The sequence below is a fragment of the Aulonocara sp. 'chitande type north' Nkhata Bay genome, linkage group LG7, assembly GCF_057382095.1.
Source record: "Aulonocara sp. 'chitande type north' Nkhata Bay isolate Kocher_YH1m ecotype deep benthic linkage group LG7, A_spYH_male_GT1.1, whole genome shotgun sequence".
NCBI classification, from domain to species: Eukaryota; Metazoa; Chordata; class Actinopteri; order Cichliformes; family Cichlidae; genus Aulonocara; species Aulonocara sp. 'chitande type north' Nkhata Bay.
The window spans coordinates 17,237,401-17,264,066 of NC_141350.1; the positions used below are offsets into that span (position 1 = coordinate 17,237,401).

The 26,666-nt window shown below is 41.7% G+C and overlaps 2 protein-coding genes across 2 annotated transcripts; one reads left to right on the forward strand and one right to left on the reverse strand.

Annotated features, from left to right (window-relative positions):
- Positions 1 to 819: 819 nt before the first annotated feature.
- On the reverse strand, positions 820 to 26,666 carry dhtkd1 (dehydrogenase E1 and transketolase domain containing 1). The gene is made up of 17 exons (XM_086299113.1): positions 26,235 to 26,666; positions 25,819 to 25,971; positions 16,801 to 17,012; positions 16,520 to 16,714; positions 16,091 to 16,360; positions 13,723 to 13,894; positions 11,681 to 11,879; positions 9,408 to 9,720; positions 9,234 to 9,318; positions 8,989 to 9,128; positions 8,761 to 8,911; positions 8,560 to 8,666; positions 6,628 to 6,792; positions 5,950 to 6,032; positions 5,623 to 5,789; positions 1,708 to 1,793; positions 820 to 1,619 (listed from the first exon to the last, which is right to left on the reverse strand). Exons 1-17 carry the CDS (start codon positions 26,404 to 26,406, stop codon positions 1,518 to 1,520), a joined length of 2,772 nt encoding a protein of 923 aa, XP_086155239.1. The 5' UTR covers positions 26,407 to 26,666; the 3' UTR covers positions 820 to 1,517.
- On the forward strand, positions 19,216 to 22,881 carry LOC147324930 (uncharacterized). The gene is made up of 4 exons (XM_086299114.1): positions 19,216 to 19,907; positions 20,032 to 20,314; positions 20,448 to 20,720; positions 22,238 to 22,881. Exons 1-4 carry the CDS (start codon positions 19,576 to 19,578, stop codon positions 22,457 to 22,459), a joined length of 1,110 nt encoding a protein of 369 aa, XP_086155240.1. The 5' UTR covers positions 19,216 to 19,575; the 3' UTR covers positions 22,460 to 22,881.

The following is a 26,666-nucleotide window of genomic DNA, read 5'->3' on the forward strand; positions in this document are numbered from 1 at the left end:
GTGAGGGGGAAAAAAACCCTGTAGACCAGGGGTGGGCAACACCAGGCCTCGAGGGTCGGTGTCCTGCAGGTTTTAGATGTTTCCTTGATCCAACACAGCTGATTCAAATGGCTAAATGACCTCCTCAACATGTCCTGAGGTTCTCCAGAGGCCTGGTAAAGAATTCATCATGTGATTCAGGTGTGTTGACCCAGGGTGAGATCTAAAACCTGCAGGACACCGGCCCTCGAGGCCTGGAGCTACCCACCCCTGCTGTAGACCCTCCTTCTACCTGCTCACAGAGATCCGAGGTATCTTCCACAAATGTGTGGCTGTAGCTCAGGAGGTAGAGCAGGTCAGTGACACGCTAAAGTATCCTTGGGCAAGATATTTACCCCTAGCTGCTCACCAGTGCATCCACCAGAGTGTGAATGTTAGACAGAAAGCACCTAAGCATAGAACAAAGTGCTTGTATGAATGGGTGAATGAGGCAAGTTGTATAAAGCACTTTGAGTAGAGTAGAAAAGCACTAAAGAAGATTCAGTTCAGTCCATATGGTGACACCATTTCCCAGAAAACTGATTGGTCAGTAGGTGGTGATTTCATACCTGTTGATCTCTAATCTAAGACTAATCTAACCTGCTGTAATCTGGAGCAGGTTATGTCTGCTGCACAGCCCAGTAACAAGTGAAGCTGCCCTTTTAAAAATAAAAAAATAAAATCCAGAGTTAAACTGGAAGTTAGTGGAATAAGCACGAATCCTGCTTCATGCTACAAACTTCAGGAGCGACTACTCTTATAGAACGAAGCACGTTATTGGTCAAAAAGAAATAGACACACTTACATGAAAACAGATTTATTTTAAAATATACTCTTTAATGCCAATATTCTGATTTGAAGCTTCAGTTTGGTAAAATGGTTAAAACAATTAACTTTAGTTCATATTTGTAAGATAAGAAATGAAACTGGTCTGATAAACATTCAACAGTTTCAATGGTAACTTCCTCCTGGTGATCACGACAGACTTTCAAATCTTCAAGTGTAATGCTAGTTTAGCACTCACATTCTTACATGTTTCAAGGTTAATGCACAAATACACTCCCACTACTTTATGATGTAAACAGTAACTCATGCAGCCTGTGTCCACGAGACAAATAAGCAGTTCCGATTCCTGAAACATGGAATCTGTAGATTTCCCCCTGACAGGCGTCCATCACAGTCACCTTGTAAATGCCGTCTGTAAGGCTTCGTGCCTCCATCCTTAAATACAGGCATGCTGAATGACAGGAGGGAACAGAAGTAGGCTTTTCATTAAAAACAAACACTTAAGAACTACAAGAGAACAAATAAAATCATTAACACTATCCTCTTTCACACATTTCTCTGATTTGATCTTCATTACTGAAGAATTTGTTTAAAAACAGCCCATCCACGCCACGTAAGGGTCCCGCGTATCTGTAGTGCAGCAGATGCAGCATGTAGTGTTGTACCGATGCCTGCAAACTTGATATGTTTTGGTTTGCAGCCTTGTTTAAGTCTTAGGAGAAAGTAGCAGTGAGGATGGCCTCTTGCTGCTGATGATGAAGGGTCCCGATGCCGACAGCAGGGGCGGGCAGAGCGGGCCGGCTCACTAACCGGAGCTGACAAGGACAGAGGAGGAAGTCAATTCGAGTAATATAATTCACTGAGGTTCACAGTGTAGACAGAATTGTTTCAAACTGTGCTCACCTTGCAGGCCAGCTGCTTCTCAAACCTGGGAGCTACAAAAGACCAGGGCCCCATGTTCTGAGGCTCCTCCTGGCTCCAAATGAACTCTGCAAGAGGATTTTAAAAATGTGATTATAACCTACAGTGATACAGGATTTATGTAGGTTAGCACTTTGGTTGAAGTTCCTCTCTTGCAGTTCAGTGAAATTTCAGCTCAGTGTGAAACCAGTTTGCTATAGAGTATTTGGTGAGAACGATAGTACAGCAAACTGAAGTGAAACCTGAGCTTTGTTTCTCATCCACACACACAAAAATGACCATTCAGAACAACTGCCAATCTAAATTATGTCTCTCCGTTTTAATTAAAAAAACCCCCACAAACATACATGTAAAAAAATAAATAAATAAATAAACATGTAGTCATTCGCTAAAGAAAATGTGCCATCTTTCATTTCTAACAGGATTGAATGAAATGTCACGTGGTCTTTATCGGGTCTTGAAATTATTTAAATATAACTTTGGCTGAGTGGTAGTAATAATTTGATTTCTTTTCTTTTCCAGTCTTTTTTGTTGTAGATCTGTTGCTCTGCTTGGGATCGTTGTCTTGTTGCTCGACCCAATTTCAGTCAAACTTTAGCCGTCACACAAAAGGCCTCACATTTGACTCTAGGATACTTTGGTATACAGAGAAGTTCACGGTTGACTCGATGACCTTAAACTACCCAGCTGCTGTGGCTGCAAAACAAAACCAAATCATCACTCCTTCACCACCGTGCTCGACACTTGGTATGACATGTGTGTGCTCATATCTAATTGCGATGCTGTGCATTAAGGTCACACATTTCCTTATCTGTCTCATCTGTCTAAAGGACACTGTCGCTAAAGTCTGGTGGTTTGCTCAGACGCAGCTTTGCAAACGTGCCATGTTTTTTTTGTTTCTGGTTTTTCGAGAGAAGACACTTTCTCCTGGTCACACACCAAATAAGCCATATTTCTTAAATCTTTTTTTCTACTGTTATGAAGTTTAGTATGTTAAATGTTAAATGTTGAGGCCTGCAGAATCTGACATGTAGCTCTTGGTTTTTTGCAGTTTCTTTGAGCATTGCACAGTCTGACCTCAGGGTAAATTTGTTGGGATGTCCACCCCTAGAAAGACCGGTTACCGTCTTGAATGTCGCTCACTTGTAAATAATAATAGTGAAAAACATTAGATGTAGAATGATAGGCTTCAAATTGTTTGGAAATGGTCTTTAACCCTTCCTGGATTGATGGGCAGCAGCAATTCTTTCTTTAAGGTCACTGCTGATGTCATTCTTCCTTGCCGTTGTTTTAACACACACCTGAACCAGCAAACTCACAGAACTCCTGCTTTTATGGGCACGATGCATTTGATTGTCAGCTATCAGCTCTTGGCTACTACTTATAGTTTAACTCCTCTCTGGAGGGGAGAGGGAGGGGAAACAGGAGGACAAAGGAGGGGGGAACAACTAAGCTGTAGTGCCTCTTCACCTCACTGTACAATACCTTGTGCAATACTTTTTGTAAATAGTCAACAGTGCAATAGACCTCAATACTTGAAATGTGCAATTCACTTGTATTTTAATTTTTTATTCCTATTTATTCTATTTATCCCCTTCATATATTTTATTTATATTGTCTCTGTATATATATATATATATATATATATATATATATATATATATATATATATATATATATATATATATATATATATATATATATATTTTTATATATAATATTCTGTAACTCTGTAACTTCTGTCGGTGCTGTGCTTTTTTGGAAATCGAATTTCCCAGAGGAACCCACCCGAGGGATTAATAAAGTTCTATCTAATCTAATCTAATACTCACAATTCTTGTAGAAGAAGGGTATAGTTAGTTTAAGGGCACGGCACACAGACATAACGTGCCATGTGTCATAATTTGAGCAGTTTGGTCAAAAAGCTCCTCGTCATATACCTCAGTTACCATCTGAAGACCATTATCTGAATCATCAATTTTTCTTTTAAAAAAACAGAACAAATATTTCTGACTGTCCTTTGCTGTATTACTGTTAAATAATAATCAGGATCTTTGTAAGACCAGAACCTATGATTTATACCCCAAAATGTGAAGATATTTTCAGCCCCGTGTTTGAAGTCTTCTTATCCTCACAAGCTGCATTTAGCTTTAAAACAAAAGCTGTCTGTGCCTAAAAAGTAAAAAGAGGAACCTAAAAAAAGTATGCAAATCACTCACCGCTTTGAAGGTTCAAAGGCTGTGAGCACAGGGTAATAACAACATTGCTCAGAAAAGCAATTCAAGATTTTGATCTACTCTGAGTCCTCAGCTAAACTTTGCCAGTTGAACACACACGTAGTATTTGTACTGCTGTTTACATAAATGCATTCTTGTGAAACTAAACAAGTAAGGATGGTGTGAATAAGCAAAAAAAGACAATGTTGGCAAGGAAATTTTCTCGTGTATGGAAAGCATGTCCATCACGCCTTGAATGACGCTCACAGGGACAGTAAAGGATAAAGTGAGAGAAACCTGTGAGACAACAGCTGTGCAGTAGGTAAGAGTTTGTCAGATACTTGATGATCTGGCATTTCAACTAAACGGTCGAATGTCGTTTCTGCTTTCAGCTGGATCACATTTAAATTACTCTGACTCAGACTTCAGCAGCGCGCTTTTGTAACCCTCTTCTGTCTGGCAAAAAGTCATCCTTCTAAAGTTTTTGACAGATTGCTAAATTGTATCCGTTTTCTTGATTTTATGACAGGTGGTCTGTTAAATGTAATAATAATTTTAAAAAAAACCAAACAAAAAAACAAACAAAAACCCAGTAGTTTGTTAAATAGATTTTATAGACCAACCCTTAAAGGTTAACCCCAACACTAACGTTTATAACTTATACAGAAGACACTTCATATGAGGTATGACCTCTCCTGGATGTGATGCAAGCCGTCACCTGTCTGGATCGGAATTACTCTCCATTCCTGAATGAGTGCAGCTGACAGCTGGCTATGCAATGGTCACTGGTTGTAGCTGCCTCTGATGAACGCATCCACCCAGGCATGTTCAGCAAGAAACACGTCAGGACTAAAGGAAAAGGCCAAGGAAGTGTCTGAGTACTCTCCTGATCCAGAAAGGCCTGCACTATTCTGGCGGTGTGGGAACCGGCACCGTCCCACTCAAGCAGCCACCACAGGCCTGGCACGATTACTCATCTCTGTTCCATGAGATTTCCACCAAGCTCAATCAGATGAGAGACTATCTCTGATGGACATGCGAGGCTGCAGCAGCAGCAGCTCAGAACATCGGTCAGCCACATGGTGGCACTGATGAAAAAAACCGTTCATACACCATTTTTGTGTATACTGAAACCTCTGGATTGCAAATGTAGTAAATTGAACTTATTCTGAGTTTTTTTTCTACAAATAATCTGACTGAAACCAATCAACTACAACCAATATCTACTCACAGAACACGTTTGGATTTTCTAAAAGATTGATTTAAAATAATTTACAGAGAAATGGATTTCAAGCAGAGACTGGAAAAAGATTTCACGACAGAAAACTTGTGATTCTTATTCTGACTCATTAATAAAGTACCGTTGTAATTAAGTGGAAAAAAAGATATTTAGATTTGAGAACTTAAGTGTTTGTAATGTTTAAATGTATTATTGTACTGCTCTGAAAGGACAAACACCACCCGCACACCCTAACACTAAAACAAAACATTTTTAAACAACACAAACTAAAATGAAACAAACAAATCTACTCTGAAAAACGAAACAAAACTCATAAACTGATCTGATTAAACTTCAACTACGACTCAAAGCAAACTACTAGTGCACCTTCATCTATAAAGCCGGTGTGTAGCCGGTGTAGGCATGTAGGTGGGAAAACAGATTAGTGAGCGGTCACGCTACCTTTGGCTTTGGGGTATTTTTTGAGCTCCTGCTGCAGGGCATCCAGAGGGAACGGACACAGCTCCTCCACGCGGATGAGCGCTGTGTTCTGGTTGGCTGCTGATGTCTCCCTCTGTTTCAGCAGAGCATAGTAGTGCTTCCCAGAGCACAGCACCACCTTCTGGACACTGTGTGGAAAGAAAAAACACTGGATTGGGCTCAGGGTTTGGGCTACTTACATATGTGTTTTTATGGTTCTTTCAAAAATCTGAGCTCCTGCAGTTTCATTTAAACACACAGAAACAATCACACACCCACACTGCAGATTTAATATAACGTCTTCTCTACCTTTCTGCTGACACAGAAGTATCACCCAGCACTGGCCTAAAAGACGTTCCTGGTGCCATCTCAGTCAGACTGGACACGGCCCCCTGGGAAAACAGAATATGTCCTTCAAGCATCGAGATGGAAGCATCTCTGAGGAGCTGGATGTGTCAAATCTGTCCTAGAGACCGATTGGTGACTTCCTGGCAACCACTGGTCGCTAGGGAAAAAAAAAATTATATTCCTGAACTGGTTGGCAAGTGGTTACTGGAGGCTGCTGGCTGTTGCTAGGTAAAATTGATTGCAAAGAGGGTGCTGCACAAAAACCCTCCTTGCGATTGCTTTGGTTGCTAGCAGACTGGTAGTTTCATGGAAGACTGCGAAGACTTAGCAAGTACTCGCCGAGCAGTAGTGAAACTCTGCTGCAGCCAACACCATTCAAAAGGTCCAGCTTTTACTTTGAAAAGTGCACGCAGAGTTTTGGTTTTGGGTGTTTTTTGGTGCAGCACCATATACCTGTTTGTGACTAACTTCATTTTGCATCTTGGTGTGATTGGAGCTTTAATAGTCGATTTCACTGCAACGGCCAGCAACCTTCAAATACCACCCGCAAAAACAGTCACAGAAATTTTCGCATTTTTCCCTAGCGACCGCTGTTTTCGAGGCATTTAAGCCCGGCTGAGCGCGGCCTAAAGTACTCACGGAAAATCTCAGCAGAGTCTTGGGTCCCACAACAACGAGAGGTTTGCGGAAGTTTCGAACCATCTGCCTCCGAAGCAGATGGAAGTACTGAGCGGAGGTGGTGGGGTTGACCACTGACATGTTCACAGTATCGCCGTCCACACCCTCCTCCTTACTGTCGCACATCTGCGAGACAAAAAGAGGAAAAGTTAGCATTCATTTATATTTCAGGTAATGTGTAACTAAACATTAGCTTGAGTAGCTTCCACTCTTGTAAAGCTGTAACATGAATATGAATGATTTTTTTTTATACCTCACCTACCAAAGATGACACAAAGTAAGTGTTAAGTATGCAAAATTTCAATTTGGTGTTCAATAAATTGCGCCTATTATCGAGGAAATGATTTTAGAAGCAGCCTCAATCCGATGCAATTTGTCTGCTGATTGCTTGCAGCCCATTAAGAAACATTATCGGTGATGATTTGCCATTGATCAAATCTGTACATAATGTGCTCCTGACTACACAGCCTTCCTCTGCACCGAAGAAACCATCTGTAACTTCACACAACAAGCTTTTCATTTAGATCCTACGGGATATATTAATGTTTAAAATCTCACTTATAGAACCTTTAATTCTCATTACGTGGTTACCATTGTGTCTATTTAAATTATGGTATTATTCACGTATAAAGCTCTCTGCGTGACACTGCATTTGTTATTACAGTTCAACTCTACAAAGGCATGAGTGAAAAGATAATCTGTTTCCTGGCAGAGGTAAAAGATTAAACCTCCATGGAAACTATTCAGGTGTTTTTTTAATGTGTTGTCAAGCAACTGATGAATCTGCAGGATCTGAAATGATAGTCATGTCGTGACTGTTTCAGAACCAAAAGAGAGAAGTGGGATGTCTTTCTCCCATGTCTTTGACTTTAGCAGAGTTTAAGATTTTTTTATTACTGCAAAAGTTGTGTAATGGTTAGAGAATACTATGTGGTGAAATCTTTGCCCTATATCCGACTAACTTTGCTTTTCTCTGCAGCTGTTCGTTTGATTCATTTCAAACTTGGTGGGGTAAGTACAGTGCTGAAAACAAATAGTTATTACACAAAGATACCTGAACAACTACACACTACACTGAAGCACTTCTACCATTTTGGTAGTCACAAAAAAACTGTAACCCACAATCTGCTCATTACACACACACACACACACACACACACACACACACACACACACACACACACACACACACACACACGATATTATTATTGCCCTCGTTTCAAATCATCTTGCTTGCCCGTATACGACACATTTAAGGGATGTTTAAACTGTAGCTTTAACAAAATGGTTTCATAATCTATGTGAACAGGCTCTGCACTAGTATGATACACTGACAGAGCACTTGTTTATCACAGTATAACACAAAGTCTGTTAAGCTTCAGGGATATCACTGTGCTGTTATGAATCATAAACCATTCTGAATCCATTTCAGCTGCTTTGGTGCAAACTGAAGTGATAACACTGTCCTCTCTTCATCCCTCCGGAGTGATGGCTACAGGCAAAATGGATTCATGATAGTTTATGCTGACTTTGTTTTTACTGTTAGGATCAAGTGTTTCTTTAATTTTGTTGGTGCAGTGCATAAGGAATTGGTTGCACATCGGTGTTATTCCTGATAGGAATTGTCAGGAAAAACGTGTTCTGTGTGTAGACAAATGAAAGAGTGGTTGGAATAATGTAATGAAGAGCACAGACATTCAGCCTGAATAAAAGGCTTCACCTGGGCCCTCATATGGCTAGTCCATCAAATCTGAGCTTAAGTAGCTTTAAGACTGTCATGTCTTTCTGTAATATTAAGTAGCAGGTTAAATAAACAATAGTGAAATTAAGTGATTGACACTGATATGACACGATTGCAGATTAGAAATACCGACACAGTCCTGACTCACTGACCTGGAGGAAGCGCTCCATACGGCAGGAGGAGTGTTCAGGTCCAGCGCCATCGTATCCATGAGGCAGCAGGATCACCATCCCACACTGCAGCAGCCACTTGGCTTCACCTGGAAACACGACAGTTTCACCTCTGATGAAATAATCTTTCTTTTTTTTTGACCAAGTTTATTAGAAAATGCGGCAGAGGGGTGAGAAGCTCACCTCCCGAGATGAAGGTGTCAAAGACAATCTGCGCTCCGTTAAAGAAATCTCCAAACTGAGCCTCCCAGATGGGCAGAAGCTTCGGCTGCGCGATGCTCATGCCGTATTCAAATCCGAGCACGGCCTCTTCAGACAGCGGGCTGTTACACACCTAAACACAAGACACCACAATTTGTTGTGTTTTTCATGTTGACACTGATGGTTTTATCTGCTTTGCGAGGGCATTACCTCCAGGAAACCTGTCTGCTCGGGGCTGATGTGATTCAGAGGGATGTACATGTCGTTAGTGTCCTGGCACACAACCATGGCATGCCGCTGACTGAATGTACCTCTTCCAACGTCCTGTCCACTGATACGGATATTAAAACCTGCAGTGACAATAGCTCGAGTTTAAAGGAAACCCCAGGAATTCCCAAACTGGAAATGAGTCATTTTTACTCACTGCTAAAAACACCAGACAAAACGTGACAAACCTTGGCAGAGGAGAGAGCCGAAAGCGAGGGCCTCTGCTGTCGACCAGTCTAGTTTGGTTCCCTCTTCCAGTTTCTGCAGCCGGGCCTGAGTTTACAAAAGCAAAATAATTTAACTGCTGTGATGTTTGGACAAGGCAACGCGGCAGAAAGATTAGAAGCAAAAGATCCCGGTACCTGTACGTGGGTTTTTCCGAGGTGGCTGTGCAGCTGGATTTGCTCAGGGATATCCACAGATTTCACTCCCACAAACTGCAGCAGAGGAATGGGGACACCAGTGTCCCAGGTGGTGATTCTAGCCTGGGGTTCAACAAGATCCCCCCAGCGGCCCTGCAGGTTGGTGGGTGGAGGGCTGTACAGGGTCATGTTGGACAGCTTGTCGTTGAGCATGCTGTAGTATTTGGTTTTGATCTCGTCACGCTCAACTTCTGTCATCAGACCCTCTGAAATCAGCTGGTCTGAGTAGGCGTCTGGGATGCTCTTTCGAGACCTGCAAGGAGCAAACAGGAGATGATCTGATTATTACCCTGTATTCTTTTAAATCAGACGCCCGAGATGGGACCGGGTGCAGACTCGAGCTTTAATTCAAGGGGTTCGACAAAAGCATTGCATTAACTGTTTGGGTATTACAGCCACCTTCAGATGCTCAAAACGAACTGGGCAGTTGACTAAGATGTTTATTTGTCCAGGTTAGGCCTGTTTATTAGTTCATAACAAAGTAAATAAATAAAAATCTGAAAGTGATTCAAAGTATACAAATTGGATTTGTAAATTTTTCACTTGACTTATTATGATGTTAAAGGAGGTTCAAGGAGATGCTGATGTAAGTGAATTATTATTATCATTACGGGCTGGAAAATTCAAATAAACCAATGAGAGAGATCGCAAAAACCTTTGGAGTGATCAAATCAAAATCCTGGTTTGTTCTTAACAAGAATGGCTATGCTGGCCAGCTCAGAAACACTAAAAGCTCTGAAGACAACTAAAGTGGATGGAGACATAATTCTTTCCTTGGTTAAGAAGCAGCCCTCTGCAGCACAGAGCCGAGTCAAGAACACTCACACGGAGGTAGGCGTATAATTGTCAAGGTCTAGCCTTGATGAATGTAATTACAGAGGGTTTACAACAAGGTGAAAAAACACTCGTTACAAACACAACAAGGCCTGATTAGACTTTGCCAGAAAACATCTAAAAGAAGATCGCACTGATGGGAAAAAAAAAACTTTTTTTGGACCTTTAAGTGATGGGAAGAGGAAATTATGAAGGAGGAGGGACAGATACAGAGATGATGTAATGGTATGGGGATGTATGATCGCCAGCGAACAGGACCGTTTCTGTGTATTAAGTAGCAGGATGAATTATGTATTGTACACAGCTGTACTGTCTGCTTTAACCACATGCTGCAAAACTGATGAGACAGAACTCCACAGTGCAAATAGATAATAACACAAAGAATACTGCAAAAGAAAGCAAGAGCTTCTCAAGACAAAGAAATGGGATATGCTTAAAAAGCCAAGTCGGTCACCTGATCTCAGCACAAACCGCATGTTTTCCAGTTACTGAAGACAAAACTGAAGGCAGAGACCCACAAACAACAGCAACTGAAGGCAGCTGCAGTGAAGGCCTGGCTGAGCATCTCAGTGACGGAAACACATCACCTCATGCCCAAGGATTTTAATCCCAGTAGTTCAATATGATGTTTATTTGTCCAATTAACTGTGAGCTTCTCAAAATTGGGACTTGTCTATTATAATGCAATTCCTAAACTGTTAAACCCCTTGAATTAAATCACATATCGACCGATTTAAAATGTATTGAGGTGGTGTACAGAGGCAAAATTAAAACAAAATGCATAAAAGAACTGACCCAAGAACTGCATCTTTAAAAAAACAAAACAAACCTAGCACCTTTTTTTCACTCCCCATGTGATTAAACAACACTCTTGCATTCACTTTAATCTCTCTCTGGCAGTTAATGATTTCTCCTCTTTGTTGTTCTTCATCCATCTTCTCTTCCCCCTCATCCTCCTAACCAGTCACAGTGTATTGCTTCCCACTCCCTGGTCATGCTGGAGGTCGCTTCCTATTAAGAGAGTTCTTTCTCGCCACGGTCGCCAATTGCTTGCTTTTAGAGGCTCGGCTAATTGTTGCAGTTCTCTCTTTAATGTTGCAGGGTCTTTAACATCCAAAGCAACATACTAAAATGACTGTTGTTGTGAGTTTTTATAGTTTCAAAGCACTGTAGTGGTTTAATAGTTGAAACACTACAATTCAAGTTATGCTTGCCTTTCACACAGAAATAAAAATTCCACAATTACCCAAATACACCATTAAACATCAGCCATTGCTACACGAGTAGACCCATCATGTAAATGCATCAGTGAACCTACAAGAATAATTCAAATCAAACTATCAAATCAAATCAAAGTAAAAGCGATAGCTTTAACTAACCGGATGATCTTGTACATTGCAGGATTGGTGAAAAAAGGCTCGTCCAGCTCATTGTGGCCCCACTGACGGTAACAGATCAGGTCCAGGATGACATCTTTCCTGAAGTGCCGCTGGTAGTCGACAGCCAGGCGAGCGGCTCGCAGCACCTCCTCGGCATCATCTCCGTTTACATGGATCACGGCAGAGTTCACCATCTTACCTGTAGAAGAAATCGCCCATTACACACATGATGAAGGTACCACTTTACAAAGTAAAACTGCACTAACCCTGGCTAATTTAAAAGACCTCTCAGATATCCTATTTCACCGTGTGTATCATATTAGACGCATACATGAAAATAATCCATATTCGAAACCCTCATGAAACTGTTTGACTTAGGCCTCAGGCTGCATGCTACACTCATTTTTAGCCCCATTACTTTGGATTTTTGCATAGAAACAAATGAAGCATCGTGTAATGTGAAGTGTTTTTTTAAACATTACTTTTTGGGCATTTTTGCCTTTATTGGATAGCGGAGCAGTGAAGACAGGCAGGTAGTTGCAAAGAGAGCAGAGGGCAGCAAAAGGCCACAGGTCACTCTCAAATACGGGCTGCTGAATTCTGTGGCCATGTGGTCACCCACTCGCCCACTGAGCTAAAGCAGCACCCCACTGATTCTTTTTCCTTCTCACCATTCATCTTATATGAAAACGTCAGGAGAAAAAAGGCTTTACTGGAAAGATTGCCTGACTAAAGCCTGCTATTTGATTAAGTTGAAACACAGTAGACACAATGTCAGGTCACAGGACATTTTGACATTCGCTGTACTAGGGCTGGGCGATATGACCCAAAATTCATATCTCGATATTTTTTAGCTGGATGGCGATATAAGATATATATCTTGATTTTTTTTTAAAGCCATAAGTTAAGAACAAAAAGAGAGTTCTTAGTCACACTGTGTCCCAGATGTCACACGGGCACTTTTATTTACATACAGCGTAGATGTACATGAAGAAATTACTCAAAAATAAATTATCAGCATTTATTAAATAATCATGGTCCATAAATAAAAGAAAACAATGTTGTTTTTGTGCATAACAAAAAGCTCACAATTGTGCAGTCAAAATGTAAACTAATAGACGCTGAGCGTAATAACAAAGAGACAGATTTCACAGCTGCACCACGTCTCTGAACAGGTGCCATTTGTGGTCCTTATACACACACAGTACGTATCACTCCGCGAGGCTCCTCTTCGGTACCCGTAATCCTCCGACAATCCATCAAGCGGTGCAGCTCCGTAGCTTAGCAAAGTCATATTAAAACATTTTTTGACAGATTGCCGAGCGCTGTGTACCACATAAAATCGGTTCGCGGTCAGTAAGCACAACCAGAATTCATACATAAGGCGCACTGTCGATTTTTGAGAAAATGAAAGGATTTTAGGCCGTGCAGCCCCTCCTGGCTGCATGTCGTTAGCGCGGTTAGCTCGCTAGCAAGTTGACGCCGTCCAGCCCCACGCACGGGGCGATCCGCGGTAACTCGCTAACGGAGATTTTCCGCTTTCATCTTGTCATTGCCTGCAGGTGAAGCTATGGGGGAGGGGGAGTTGTGTTCAGTGAAGGAGAGGCGAGGCCGAGTAACGTTGCGTAGAGACAAAAGTGGACGAAAGAGAGGCAAACCTGCTGCTCCACAAGTATAATTATAACGTAACATAGACTATATCGATATAAACGATATTGTCACATCTTATATCTCGTATGAAAATATATCGATATTTTTAAAAAACTCGATATATCGCCCAGCCCTACGCTGTACCTCTAACTGACACTGGTCTTGGAAACACTGGGTTTAAATACTTTAGAATGAGCTCCAAAAACTTTGAAGCTGTGACATTTTAAAAGTTTATATTTAGTTAATCTGCAACTCTCCTCACACGCTTTTTATCTCATGTCCGCCTATTCTCAAAGTCTTTTTTTATACACACAAAGCGCTTTCAAATAAATGACTTGCTAATAACGTATTCTCTCTGTACACGGGAATACTGATGAGAAGCTTTCACTGACCAACATCACTGCAGTACAAAGACGATCGTCCTCTTTCCGACGGGGTGGTGTAGCCCACTTGGTTATTCACGATGAGGTGGATGCTCCCACCCACTCTGTAGTGAGGAAGATTTGAAAGGGTCAGAGTTTCAGGAACGATGCCTTGACCAGTGAACGAGCCGTCGCCGTGAATCTGTGAAGAAGGAAGAAAGAAGAAGTTATCTCATCGTACAAACGAACATCATCTAACAAATCCTGCTTTTTTTATACTGACCTGATTAGCTATGATTCTTTGGTGTGGTGTGTGTAGTCAACATGCAGAAAGTACAATTATAAAGTTTTAAAATATGTCATATTTGACCTCTGACCTCTCCTTCAAGGTCAACATAATGATCTGAAGGTCAAATTGATAGCAATGCTATACAGAGCTATTTAAAACTATTATTCTTACCACCAGTGTTTGTGTTGACAATAGAGCTGGGCGATATGAGATTTTTTCATATCACGATATGTTTTTTTCATTTCAGGCGATAACGATATCTATCACGATATAAGCCAAATAACTATATTTGTAAGATTTAAATGTGCCGTTGCTCACAAGTAAAATGTGAAATAATCAGCAGCTTGTTTTTATTTAAATATTTATTTCCCATAATAAGTTCAACAGGGTAGATGTACTTAAGGAACATGAGACTTTTTCAGATAAATAAAGGCAAATATTGCAAACTACACAAAAGGCAGCCGCTAAAGCGTTTAAGTTTCAAAATAGAACAAACGAAACAGACTAAATTGTCAATTCCACTTAGAAACAAAATATTAATTCTAAAAATAAATCTTAGTTTGTTTTACAGAAGAACAGACAAAACTGACTAACTTTTGTCAATATCAAATAAACTGAGAACTAAAAGGAAATTCTCAATCTCTCCTTGTTGTATAGCTGAGCTTTTCAAACAGTTTTAACAGTTACTTTAGTCTGACAAAAGCCGAATGACGAATTAGCGCTTCCAGTCAGAGACTGAGGCTACGTCCACACGTACACGGGTATTTTTGAAAACGGAGATTTTCCGTTTTCGTTTTAAAAAATAATCCCGTCCACACATAAAGGCAGAAATGAAGAAAAACGCTGCTAGGAACATGCCAAAGCAGCAGGTGGCGCTAGATTCCTAACCGTGCAGAAATATTGGCCAATCAGAAGTCTAGAAGCCTCGGTGGGAAAAAGTAAACAAAGCTGGGGCATAGAAGCAGAACCGAGTCGTATGTGTGGAGGGACAGTAACTGTGTGTATATGTAAGCATTTAAACACTGCAGAGAGTAGAATTAACAGTATTGTAGAAATTCATTTCACCGAAACAATAACGTGGCGCACAGTGTGACGCATGCACCAGTTTATTGTATTTCCAGACTTGCTTTCGGCACAATTTACAGTGCACGCTACTCTGTTTTTTGTCAGACTTGAAATAGCCGAAATACCTTCACACTACGGAGCTTCTATGGCTCTTCCGTTCGACAATCTCTCCGGCATTGGAACCATCATCTGTTTTCTCTTCGGTCACGCTCGGTTGATTTTTCTAGTCGGCACACTCATTTCCTCCATTACGCGCTGGCTGCCTCCCAAACAAACACACGTGCGGCTTGGCACTTGTGCTGTACGTAACAAGTCACGCGACGTGACGCTGCGGCTGTGATTGGTTCGGCTCTGCGCTACTTAGTTTGGATTGGCTGTTCTTTTTATTTTTTATTTTTTATTTTATTTTAAGAGGACAAGAGCGGCGAGGTCTATCGCGATAGCTTAATTTCTCTATCGAGTAAAAGTTATATCGCGATACATATTATTATCGTTCTATCGCCCAGCTCTAGTTGACAACATATAGGCATTTATGGAAAGGGGATATGGGGATTTTAAATATTGCATTATAGTTATAGCAACCAAATATCATGTCCCATTTGACCTCTGACCTCCCTTTTACATTTCACATCTGTCTTTCTTTCAAGGTGACCCCAAAAAGCACTTTACCTTCAAAGAAAATGTTTTGAAGAGGAAGAGAATGAGCTTCCTGGTTGGTTAGTTAGTATAACATTATATAATAAGCACAAGTTAAAGTTGTGATGTCTGTAAGTCACAATATTAACATGAGGTAGAGCGAATAAATGTAAAATTGTCAAATTAAAAGTAATAATTGTTCTTCGTTAATTCATTAAAGCATACAGTGATTTCTTAAGCATTTTGGAAGGGAGAGGGAATCTTTTTCAGCACACAGAAGTAAAACACTTTTTTATTTGTTCCAATAGAGCTATTTGTGTTCGTTTATGAAATTCCACACTAACAGACTCATCACTTTTTCTAGCAAGTTCTAAAATATGTCCTCATGCGTGCGTGCAGCTGTGATACCTGCAGACAGATGACTTGGTCCCCAGGTTGGGCGTCGTCTTCGGGCGAGTAGTCCCCTTCTTTCTGGAGCTGCTGCCTGGCTCTGGTTTTGCCCTGAGCCACGGGGTTGATGGCCTCAAGGTGAGATGGGTTGGGCAGCATGGTGACATGAAGGGGGTGTTTGGCTCTGAAATCTAACTCCACCGAAGAGGTGAGGTGGGAGAGGACGTCACCGATGGCCGGCGAGGTGTCGGGGAACTCGCTGAGGCCGCGCATCTTACGGAACATAAGCTGGAGAGAAAAATGAGGGAAGCACAGCGTTATCCGAGACCGTCTCGCTTTTGTTTGTCGTGGCGAACAAAAGCTGTTCAGTGATGTTAAAGAAAATAAAAGATAATCTTGAATACCGTGACTAAAATGCAGTATACGGGTCAGATTAAATATCCAAACCTCAGGTGGGAACTTGAGCAGGCCTGTCAGGAGGTTGAGTCGGCCTCGGTGAGGCATGCCGATCACAATGTCAGTGACTCCACTGTGGGCAGACCGGTGGAAGAGCTCAAAGAAAAACCCCATCATGCTCTCTGCTCCCTCTCCTCCATAACGCTTCACAGTAGCAAACTTGGTGGCCAGAAAGTGGTCGAATTCCTGCAGGTCGAAAGAGGAATATTATGAAGTGGATGTCATTGAGATCACGTGCTACAATTCTTTTTTATTACTCTTCTGAAACCTGCCTGCGACTCTAGCATGATCTTGGCCAGCTGCCTTCTCTCCTCTGGAGAGAAATTCTCTCTCTTAAGCTCCTCGAAGCGGTCAGCGAACCACTCCCTCTCATCCAGACTGCTCAGCTGGCCGGGCTCCACTGACAGGTGGCCACAGTAGGCTTCTTCCAGGTAGGCCTGAACCTCTTCCACAGAAGCCTGCGCTTTCCCAAAGTGCCGCAAACCTGCAGAATCACATGTAACGAGTAAAGCAAGCAACACCTACCTGTGAATTGTAAGGGTGGGGGAGGGTCACAGAACAAAAACAGCCCTAATATGTATTTTTTTAGTGTTCTGTATTCACAGATGAATAAACACTGTATATTTCACAAATGATATGAAGCTAGATAACATGCTAGAAAGCAATGAGAACTAGGGCTGGGCTATATCATACCGTTCACTGGTGTAATTTTGGGCAACGATAGGAAAATGAAATATCGCGATAGAATATCGGTAAAACGCGCATGCGCAGTGCCTATATTTACATACGCACATGATGGCGACGCAGAATGAGGAGAGCGAAAGTGGATTCTTGAATGACACAGATGAACCAGAATTGGTTTGTAAAAATGCTGCAACTTCAGTGGTGTGGCACTGGTTTAGCTTTCGTCCGTCAGATACACAACAAAGCACTATTTTTGGTACAGCATGCTAGCAGGCCGTCGTTATTACCGTGTTGTTTGGAAACACTTAAAATCAATCCTTTGATTTTTCTGAAAATCAACAGTGCCCCTTATAATCCCGTGTGCCTTATGTATGAATTCTGGTTGTGTTTACTGACCTCCAAACGATTTTATGTCGTACACGGCGCTCGAAAATCTGTCCAATGTTTTAGTACGACTTTGCTAAACTACGAAGCCGCACCGCTTGATGGATTGTAGGAGCATTAGGGCTATCGTGGGCCTCGCGGAGTGATACGTACTGTGCTTCAACATAATATACACACACAATAGGTAATAACCTCTTTTTAAGTTTTGTGGATATTTTACATGGTTATGCTGAGGACATGTCGGCCAATTTCCACTGGAAATGCCGTTTGGTTAAACTGTCAGCAAGGAATTTGCACTGTTACATTTTTATATAACTTTAATGCACATAAAAAACAGCTGCTTGTTTAAGTGAAAATACATTGATGGGGTTTTTTGCACTAATAAAGTTGTGGAGTTGTAAAGCATTTTGTCTAGTGTCAATTATATCGTCAGTTATATCGTTATCGCAAATTTTCAAATGTATATTGTGATAAATATTTTTGGTCATATCGCCCTGCTCTAATGAGAACAAACTACATTTTAATAATAAAACTTGCATACTTTAAAATTTTACAGGGTTTTTTTTCCAGGACTTTAACCTGCAATCATTTTACTCTGACTTTACACTTTTAAACCAAGAATCGAAATTCTCAAATGTTGCATAAAATGTAAATAAAACAGAATGCACCTGTTTACAAATCGAATCCTAAGACTTAACGAGGTAACGACAAGCTGCTGTTACCGTGAATTACTGCGACTAGTCTGATCCACGCATCACTAGCACATAAGAACATGGGTGATGATTGAGTGCAGTGGGTCACATGGTCACGTTCCCTCCCTGTAAGCCTGTGATCAGATGGGGTCTGTCCAGTCCAGCGCTTGTTGTTGTAACCAGTTCAGATCTAGACCTTTCAGCATGTGGCTCTAATAATATGGTTATCCTGGATGAAGAGGACGGTCCTTCAAGTAAGCAACACAAGACAGTTAAGGAAGCTGAATGTGTAAGTAAAAGTGGAACTATGTCTGCTGTAACGGTTTCCTTTAGGGATTTGATTTTTTAACGGTTATATACACTCACACGCCGCTTTAACAGGTACAGCCAAGGTTTTTATCGTTAACGAAAACTAACGAAATAACGAAAACTAGAAGTGAAAAAACATTTTCGTTAACGGAAATAAAAATAAAAACAAAAAAAGGAAAACTAACTAAAACTGTAATGAGTGTTCACAAAACTAAAAATTAACTGAATTTATAGCAAAAATGTGTTTAGTTTTCATTGATGTGTGCATGTCATACAATAGTCAAGGGTGAAAATGAAGTTTAGTTTCCAGATTTTTTGCTTGCTGTCTCATTATGCCAGCAGGTGGCCAGTACGTTAGTCGAGTCGTCTGTGTTGCTGCTCCATCCACGCGCAGAATCATGTCAGGAAAAGTCGGGAGAAAGCGCCAGAGTCCAATAGAGATTGAAAATGTGACGTCGCTCAGGGGTAAAACCGCAAAGAATTCTGGGAACTCGTGGCAAGAGGTACTAGCGCACGCAGGCTTTCAATTGAAATCAGTTATACAGCGATAAAAAGAAACACAAAAAATGGCAAGAAGCTGTTGTATTACAGTTTTTCTCAAATGTTAAAACACAAAAGCCAATCCTGTAACCCAAATGACCAGTAGTCTAAACACATTTACTAAATGTAGCCACCATATTCCAGTACCATAAACACATGTCACATGAAGACACAATTCACAAAACACAACCCTCTGTACTCATAAATCTAAACACATTTTTCCTTGCTAAAACACATGTTGCAAAACAACTCTGCTCATATTCTCAAATGAAAGCCCATGTGATGCAAAATGCTTGCCACAGTCACCAATCTTTGAACACAGGGAACACACCTGGTGTCAGTCACTACACACAACGACTCAAAATTGAAGACACCTGTTGCTAATGATGTGACCCCACCTATAAAAGCATAGTTTGGTGAAGATGCCAAACAATCACAATGGATGAAGGCATTCGAGCGTGCGGAAGGAGAAGAGCTGCAGGCCAAAGAGGAAGAGGGGTTGAGATCAGAGGAGGAAGAGGTGAAGGCCTAAGAAGAAGAGGAGTTCGGAGTAGAGGAGGAAGAGAAGGAGGCCAACAAGAGAGAGGAGAAGGTCCAGGTGGGAGAAGAAGACAACCTCGCACCATCATAACAGATGATATGCGAGCAACAGTAATTGATCATGTCATTGTCCATGGCATGACAATGGCTGAAGCGGGACGAAGAGTACATCCAAACCTGAGTAGGTTCACCGTGGCCACCATTATCAAGGCATTTAGACAACACAACAGGTATAGTACGCTATTGCTTTCTTTGTCACACTACAGTTTTACAGGCCTGTGAAAGTGGTCTGTTACTTTACATGTAGTTTTACATATAAATCAGTCAATTGACAACACATGTTTCTTTCTTTAGAGCTGAAAGAATGCCACATAGAGGTGGGAGGGTTGCCATATTCACAGCGGCACAAGAAACCCTCATTGCAGATATGGTCCGTGAGAACAACTGCATTAGACTCCGAGAGATCAGAGACAAAGTCATTGCAGATAATGTAAACTTTGAGAACATTGATGCTGTCAGCGTGTCCACAATAGACCGAGTTCTCAGGCGCCAACAGATGAGGATGAAACAGGTCTACAGGGTTCCCTTTGAGCGCAACTCTGCGCGACACATAGAACAACGTTACGAGTATGTGCAAGTACGTATACATCCATGTCCACAGTACAGTTAGTGGACATACTGTGTTGCTTAGTGGCCTACATTACTTCTGGACAATACTGTGCTACCTGATTGACCGTTCTGAACACCTGTACGCTTTTCCATGTTCACAGAGGATAATGCAGTTGGACGCGATGGCCAGACCCCATGAGTACCTCTTCCTGGATGAGGCTGGCTTCAACCTCCAGAAACGAAGGCGAAGAGGCCGTAACATCATTGGCCAAAGAGCCATCACTGAGGTTCCTGGCCAACGGGGGGGTAATATTACTCTTTGTGCAGCTATGGGTACAGAGGGGCTTGTCCACCGGCATGCTGTCCTTGGGTCTTACAACACCCAACGTCTCCTCACCTTCCTAGAGGAGCTAAAAGACATCCTCCTCCTCTTCGTACGTCGCTTACTACATCCAAGATCAAATGACACATCCAAGATCAAATCATCGCGCTAACCGTGAGCTCGCTAATCCGGTTCCCCGAACACACCTGCTGTTGACGATTACTACAGCTGGACGCAGGAATGTGACATCACTGGGTGTCGTAAAAGGGGCTACGCATCGATAGTAGAAACATTGATCGGCAACCCGCTGATTGGTCGGCGAAAATGTCCAAGGGGCGTGCTCGGTATTTTCCGGCAGCAGAGCAAGAACTCATGAGTGAGGGATTTCAGGAGTTTCAGAGTTTAATTAAAACGCAAGAGAACACTGCAAAGGCTGCAAAAGCAAGGAGAGAGGGCTGGCAGAAAGTTGCTGACAAATCAAACTCGTAGGTAATTTAATAATAATAATAATAATGGATTGGGTTTATATAGCGCTTTCCAAGGCACCCAAAGCGCTTTACGATACCACTATTCATTCACTCCCACATTCACACACTGGTGGAGGCAGCTACGGTTGTAGCCAGGCTGCCATATCGCGCCATCGGCCCCTCTGGCCAACACCAGTAGGCGGTAGGGTAGATCTATCATATGACACTATATTGTCCAATATCATATGGCATTATATTATATTATAATATGTTATATTATATCCCCTTTCACATTAGAGCCACAACAGGACCCACAAGAACATGGGAACAAGTAAAAGTGGAATACAGGAGTATTCTACAGAATGGTAATATTTATCTCTTAGATTGCTTTGCGTCTCTTGGCAAGGTAATACTGGCCTGTAATACTCTGTTAGTTTGTTCATAACAGCAACCAAGAAAAGGGCAGAGGAAAAAAAGACAGGTGGTGGTCCTGCACCCCCTCGTCAACAAGTTGGTTAAGTAAATAATACCCTCACGGGAATATCGATATCTCTCTATGAGCACACTGTCGCGCTGAGCTAAAGGATCCTGTCTGTCCCGCAATATACGCTGAATTCTGAGGACTCTCCTTATCAATCTTGCACCTTCCGCAATGGGTTGGTCGCGTATACGGACAGGACATGGCTGCGACAGGCTTCCCAAATCCACCTTCGCTTTTATAGCCGTGGTCTCTCATCTTGATTACACGAAGTAATTTACAATTACTACTCTGAAATATGAATTACATCTGTAATAATCACATACATGTAATAGAATGTTAATAGTACATTTCCCTTTTTTAGGAAATGACCTGTATGTATCTGTGTGACATCAATAAAAGGATCAAGTGCTGCATTATCTTTAGTTACATTGATAATATTTATTTATGGTGAAACAGTGGAAAAATATCGCTGTTGCTTTCGTATAAATGAAGCGGACATACCTGCGTGGCCGCGATCTAATCCTGTTTACATAAAGTAAACCTGCTCCCGAGCAGGTTTACGCTTACGGCTCTGTTGCTATGACAGCAAGTCCCGGATGAGCTTCGGGGAACCGACTGATCCAGGATCACGCGAAATCGTCAACAATCTAATCCGGCTAACCTACTTAGCGAGGTACGAAGAACGGGCCCCTGGACCGTCAACAACACCATCCTAGGCTAGCACATCACATGTATGTGATCATTTGGGACAACGCCCGCTTCCACAAAACACACCAAATCAGAGAGTGGTTCACCACCAACAGTGACCACTTTTTAAACGTCTGTCTGCCACCCTACTCCCCTTTCCTGAACCCTATAGAGGAGTTCTTCTCATCATGGAGATGGAAGGTGTATGACAGATAGCCATACACAAGAGAGAACCTCGTACGGGCAATGGAGCTGGCCTGTGCTGACATCCCAGTGGAGGCCTTCCAGGGATGGATTCGCCATTCCAGGGCGTTTTTCCCGCGGTGCCTAGCAAGGGACAATATAGCCTGTGATGTGGATGAGGTGATGTGGCCCAATGCAGCTCGGCGACATGATGCCGCACAGTGACTGTGTGTAATACTGTAAAAAGACCGTGTAGACAATAAAAAAGACTTCACACCCTGATCATGTTTCCGAGAGTACTGTTGTGTGCGATAGATTCTGTTTTTGCATTGAGTTGTGTTACAGTAGTGTACGTACATGCAGGATGTTTTTATAGATTTATAGTCTTCATGTGAAACTCACAAATCTAAATGCCTAATCCTCTGCAGGGTTCTATGACGATCCGTTACTGTACAGTTTATAAAAATATGCATTGGCAGTTATGAACCAAAGAACCTTCTCACAAATTGAGCATTGTGTTTTCAATTGTTTTGCTGTAGTGTGTAATGCTGTGTATAGTGTTTACAGTTTTGACAGCTTCGAGCTGCTCTCTTGGTGTGGGAGTTTGAGTTTTGCAGTGGGAAGGTGTGGTTGTGTTTATGTAGCTTTAGAGAAGGGTGTTGTGTTTGGACATTGGGGGACCTGGTGGTAACGTTTGTGACATGTGTTTTAGCATTTGAGAAAAACTGTATTAACTGCAATAGCCGGTCGCATGACAGCCACGGGAAGCCGACGGGTAAAGAGATCGGTTGTTATCGGATTATGTCGTTGAAGAGAAATTGTTCGAGCCATGTTTCCGAAGTAACAAAGAGGCGACTGGATTGCAGCCATTCAAAGACCAAATATAACGTCCCATAACACTCCAGCTCACAGGTTAGTCTGCTCCAAGCATTTACACAAAGGTCAGTCTGCTGTTGTAGTTAATGCGTCATTTTTCTTAACATAATTGGTGATATAGGTTACAAGCAAGTCTGGCGCTGAACAGAAATTGTCGCGCTATGCTCCTTTGTTTATTGTGCATAAATAGTGAATTGTCCTGACACAATATTGCGTTTCGCTTCTGTTATTATGGTACATTGACAAAAACATATACTTTTATTCACAGGATAAAACAGTTGTTTTGTATCACTAATTGCCCAGTACGATTACAGCATACAGTATTATTGTCACTGCTACATTTCTGTGATGCGTACCAGAAATTATTTCTACTACTAATTAATTACCATTGAGCTCAAAGGTCCTATTAATAAACGGTTAAGGAATGTGTATTTATGACGACGATTTGTGAGACTGGTAAACTTATGATACGTACGATGGTCTTTACTTTCTACACGGTGCATTTCAAGGTCCTGCACCCATCCGTCGGTAAACTGTACCTGGGCTTGTTGCAGTGACCTGAAGTTACTAAACTTCATGAGTGTATGCACTCACTCCAAGAACCGTATAATTATAAATATGAGCGTGGTGAAAGTTGGGCAGCACACTAACGTATTTTGTCCCTCTGTGTGCTCGTAAGGGTCTAACCCTTTCACTGGTTTGATTTTTTTCCTCGTATCTTTTCTTTGACTTTTCATTAAGTCTGTCTTTGTACGGACCGGCATTGTTCTCCTTCGTTTTGTACATACCTTTTTGGGGGGCAAAGAAAAAGCAAGAATTTATTGGAACCGAAGAATGAACGTTTTGCGGTGCTGCAAATGCTTGCATTTGATGCAGGTATTTGGATTGTTTTGCCACGAGTTACCGGCATGCAATGCGCGAAAGTCATGTGGTCTGTCAATCTCTATTTGGGATTACTTTGAATATGACTGTGTTTTGAATAAAGCAAGTGTCTTGTAGTGGAAAGAGACAAATTATGAGGGACATTTCTAAAGGGAAAAAAATCCCACAAACCTTAAAGTGCACTTGAAAAGCTCACACAAGAAGGCTAACCTAGCTTACCTTGAGAAGGTAAGGGAGCACACTCAACCCTCATCCCCAGAAAACAGAAGCTAACCCCAGGCAAGGCAGCGTGATGCATCCCGAGACAACAGGACTGGGGTATCTACATAACTGTTTGAGTAAATTGCCTTCAAAAAGTTTATCAATTCACTTGAACCAAAATTACGAACACCCAGTGCTGCGAGAGTTAATAGTCTCATTGGGGCCAAGATATACATTTTATAGTTGCCTGGTATCAATGGTTGTTCATCTGCCTTCATTTATTTATTTAAAGAACCCATAGGTGGGAATGTGGGTTAGCCCTGCGACAGACAGGCGACCTGTGCAGGGTATGGTAGCTGGAATAGCAACATACCCAAGGATAAGCAGAAGAGAATGACTGATATGATGAAACTGGGATTTTGTTACACTTAATTATTGCAAACACAACTAAAACTATAACTGAAACTAATCAAAACTAAACTGAAACTAAGGATTTTCAAAAAAATAAAAAACTAAACTAGCAAACAATTGGTAAAAACTAATTAAAACTGATATAAAATTGAAAATCTGAAGTCAAAACTAAATAAAAAATAAAAACTAATGAAAATTGCAAAACTATTAAAACCCTGGGTACAGCTGCTTGTTAATGAAAATATTTAACAGGCCAGTGACATCACAGCAAGATGACCAGCTCAGGTGTAAACAGCCTGGAATAAAGAGCCATCCTGCCTTGCCCAAGTATTAGTGCTGACCACGTCCTTTTATGAGCGCCGTGTAGACGTCTTCTGATGGCTCGTTGTGACTGGACAGCACACCATGTCAAAGTTAAAAAAACAAAACAAAAAACGTTTTGTGTTCAATGGATCAAATTTTGCTTCTTTACATAAGCCTGTAGAGAACTTTTAATTTTTAACCTCATAATTAGGCGTAATAATGGTGCAGTAACAGATGCAACCACTCAAATTTTGCATAACAAAACATAAAAACAACTTTATGTGCATGAACCTTAAAGAGTTCATGCTTTAGCATTAAGTCATGGATAAAATGGTGTGTGTCGTTTTGTTTTCTCCCCTACAGCCATTTTTGGACTCCTCACTTTCAGAGACAACTGATGATCAACCAGGTGTTGCGCAAGAATGGCACATGCTAACAAGTAAGTACAAGTTGTGTTGAACACAGAGTCCTCAGTTAAACATCAAAACTGGAGTGCAGCAAATACTGGGATGGGCAGGATTTCATAATGAAAGGCAAACGCCATATAAGTTTAACACTTTTTAAACAGCAAAAAGTAGAGAGTTGGACGTGATTAACACTTAAAAACTCAGAGTGAAATGACATTGTGGGTGTTATTTTTTCCCCCTCATAGTTTAAAAAAGGTAAACAAGTGTGAGTATGCTAACTTCAGGTGCATGCTTTCTGCAGGATTCCTTTACCTGAGGTGTTGAGTTGTCCACTCATGGTGCCAGTCAGCATGCTAATCTCCGGGACACTGTCAACAACAGGCTTTTGGGGTAGCAAAGGGTTAATTTTAGCAGCCTTGTGTCCGTGAGCTCTGTATGCCTCCACCAGTCTAGCTAGAGCATGATCTGAACACAAGAGAAGAGAACAACGCGTGACAGCGAGCTCACATTAAATAAATGACGCGTTCACTGCACAGCAGTTAACAGCTACAACAGCTTCCAGAGTCAACGATAGGCCACCTAAACAGAATATCATTCAAACTCGTATAAAAATACCGCGGAATAAAATAACCCCACAAACAAGCGTTAATGCAACTGTCTTTGCGGAGCCTCTATGTTAAACGACGGTAACTTAAGGGGACCGTACTGCAATTTAACTCCATACTGACCTTGATTTAGTGCAGCCACCCGCTCGCTCTGCCACTTCTGGTCCCGCTCGGTGCTCTTGGGTCGGTACCCGTAAACACCTCTTTCGGTGTGATAACTGCAGCCGACAACCTGCCGAGCGACGCTCTGCGGCAGTCTGCTCAGCGAGCTTTTCAGCAAAATCAAGGCCGACATGTTTCCAGGTCTTTAGTCTCGCATGAGATAGCGGCACACATCTGAGAACAGGCTACAGGACGGCAGCCATACTGCCCGGAGGAGGGACACGTTAATGGGAGGAGATGTCGCATCGGCAGGCGATTGGCTGAAGCTTATCTGGTCGATATTTAAGTCGAGTAAATGGTATTTAATTTTACTTAAACACAAGGTTTGAATCTGTAGGGCACGAGGTTACATTTTTACATTTCGGGCCAGCGCTATGTTGTCTTTAAGATGGC

Excerpts from the sequence above, each read along its gene's own strand:
- LOC147324930 (XM_086299114.1), top strand. The coding sequence starts at position 19,576 with ATGGATGAAGGCATTCGAGCGTGCGGAAGGAGAAGAGCTGCAGGCCAA. Across the intron at positions 19,908-20,031 it reads GCATTTAGACAACACAACAG|AGCTGAAAGAATGCCACATA; the intron begins GTATAGTACGCT and ends TTCTTTCTTTAG. Across the intron at positions 20,315-20,447 it reads AACGTTACGAGTATGTGCAA|AGGATAATGCAGTTGGACGC; the intron begins GTACGTATACAT and ends CCATGTTCACAG.
- dhtkd1 (XM_086299113.1), bottom strand. The coding sequence starts at position 26,406 with ATGTCGGCCTTGATTTTGCTGAAAAGCTCGCTGAGCAGACTGCCGCAG. Across the intron at positions 8,912-8,988 it reads AGCAGACAGGTTTCCTGGAG|GTGTGTAACAGCCCGCTGTC; the intron begins GTAATGCCCTCG and ends TCTTGTGTTTAG. Across the intron at positions 6,793-8,559 it reads GTATGGAGCGCTTCCTCCAG|ATGTGCGACAGTAAGGAGGA; the intron begins GTCAGTGAGTCA and ends TTTGTCTCGCAG.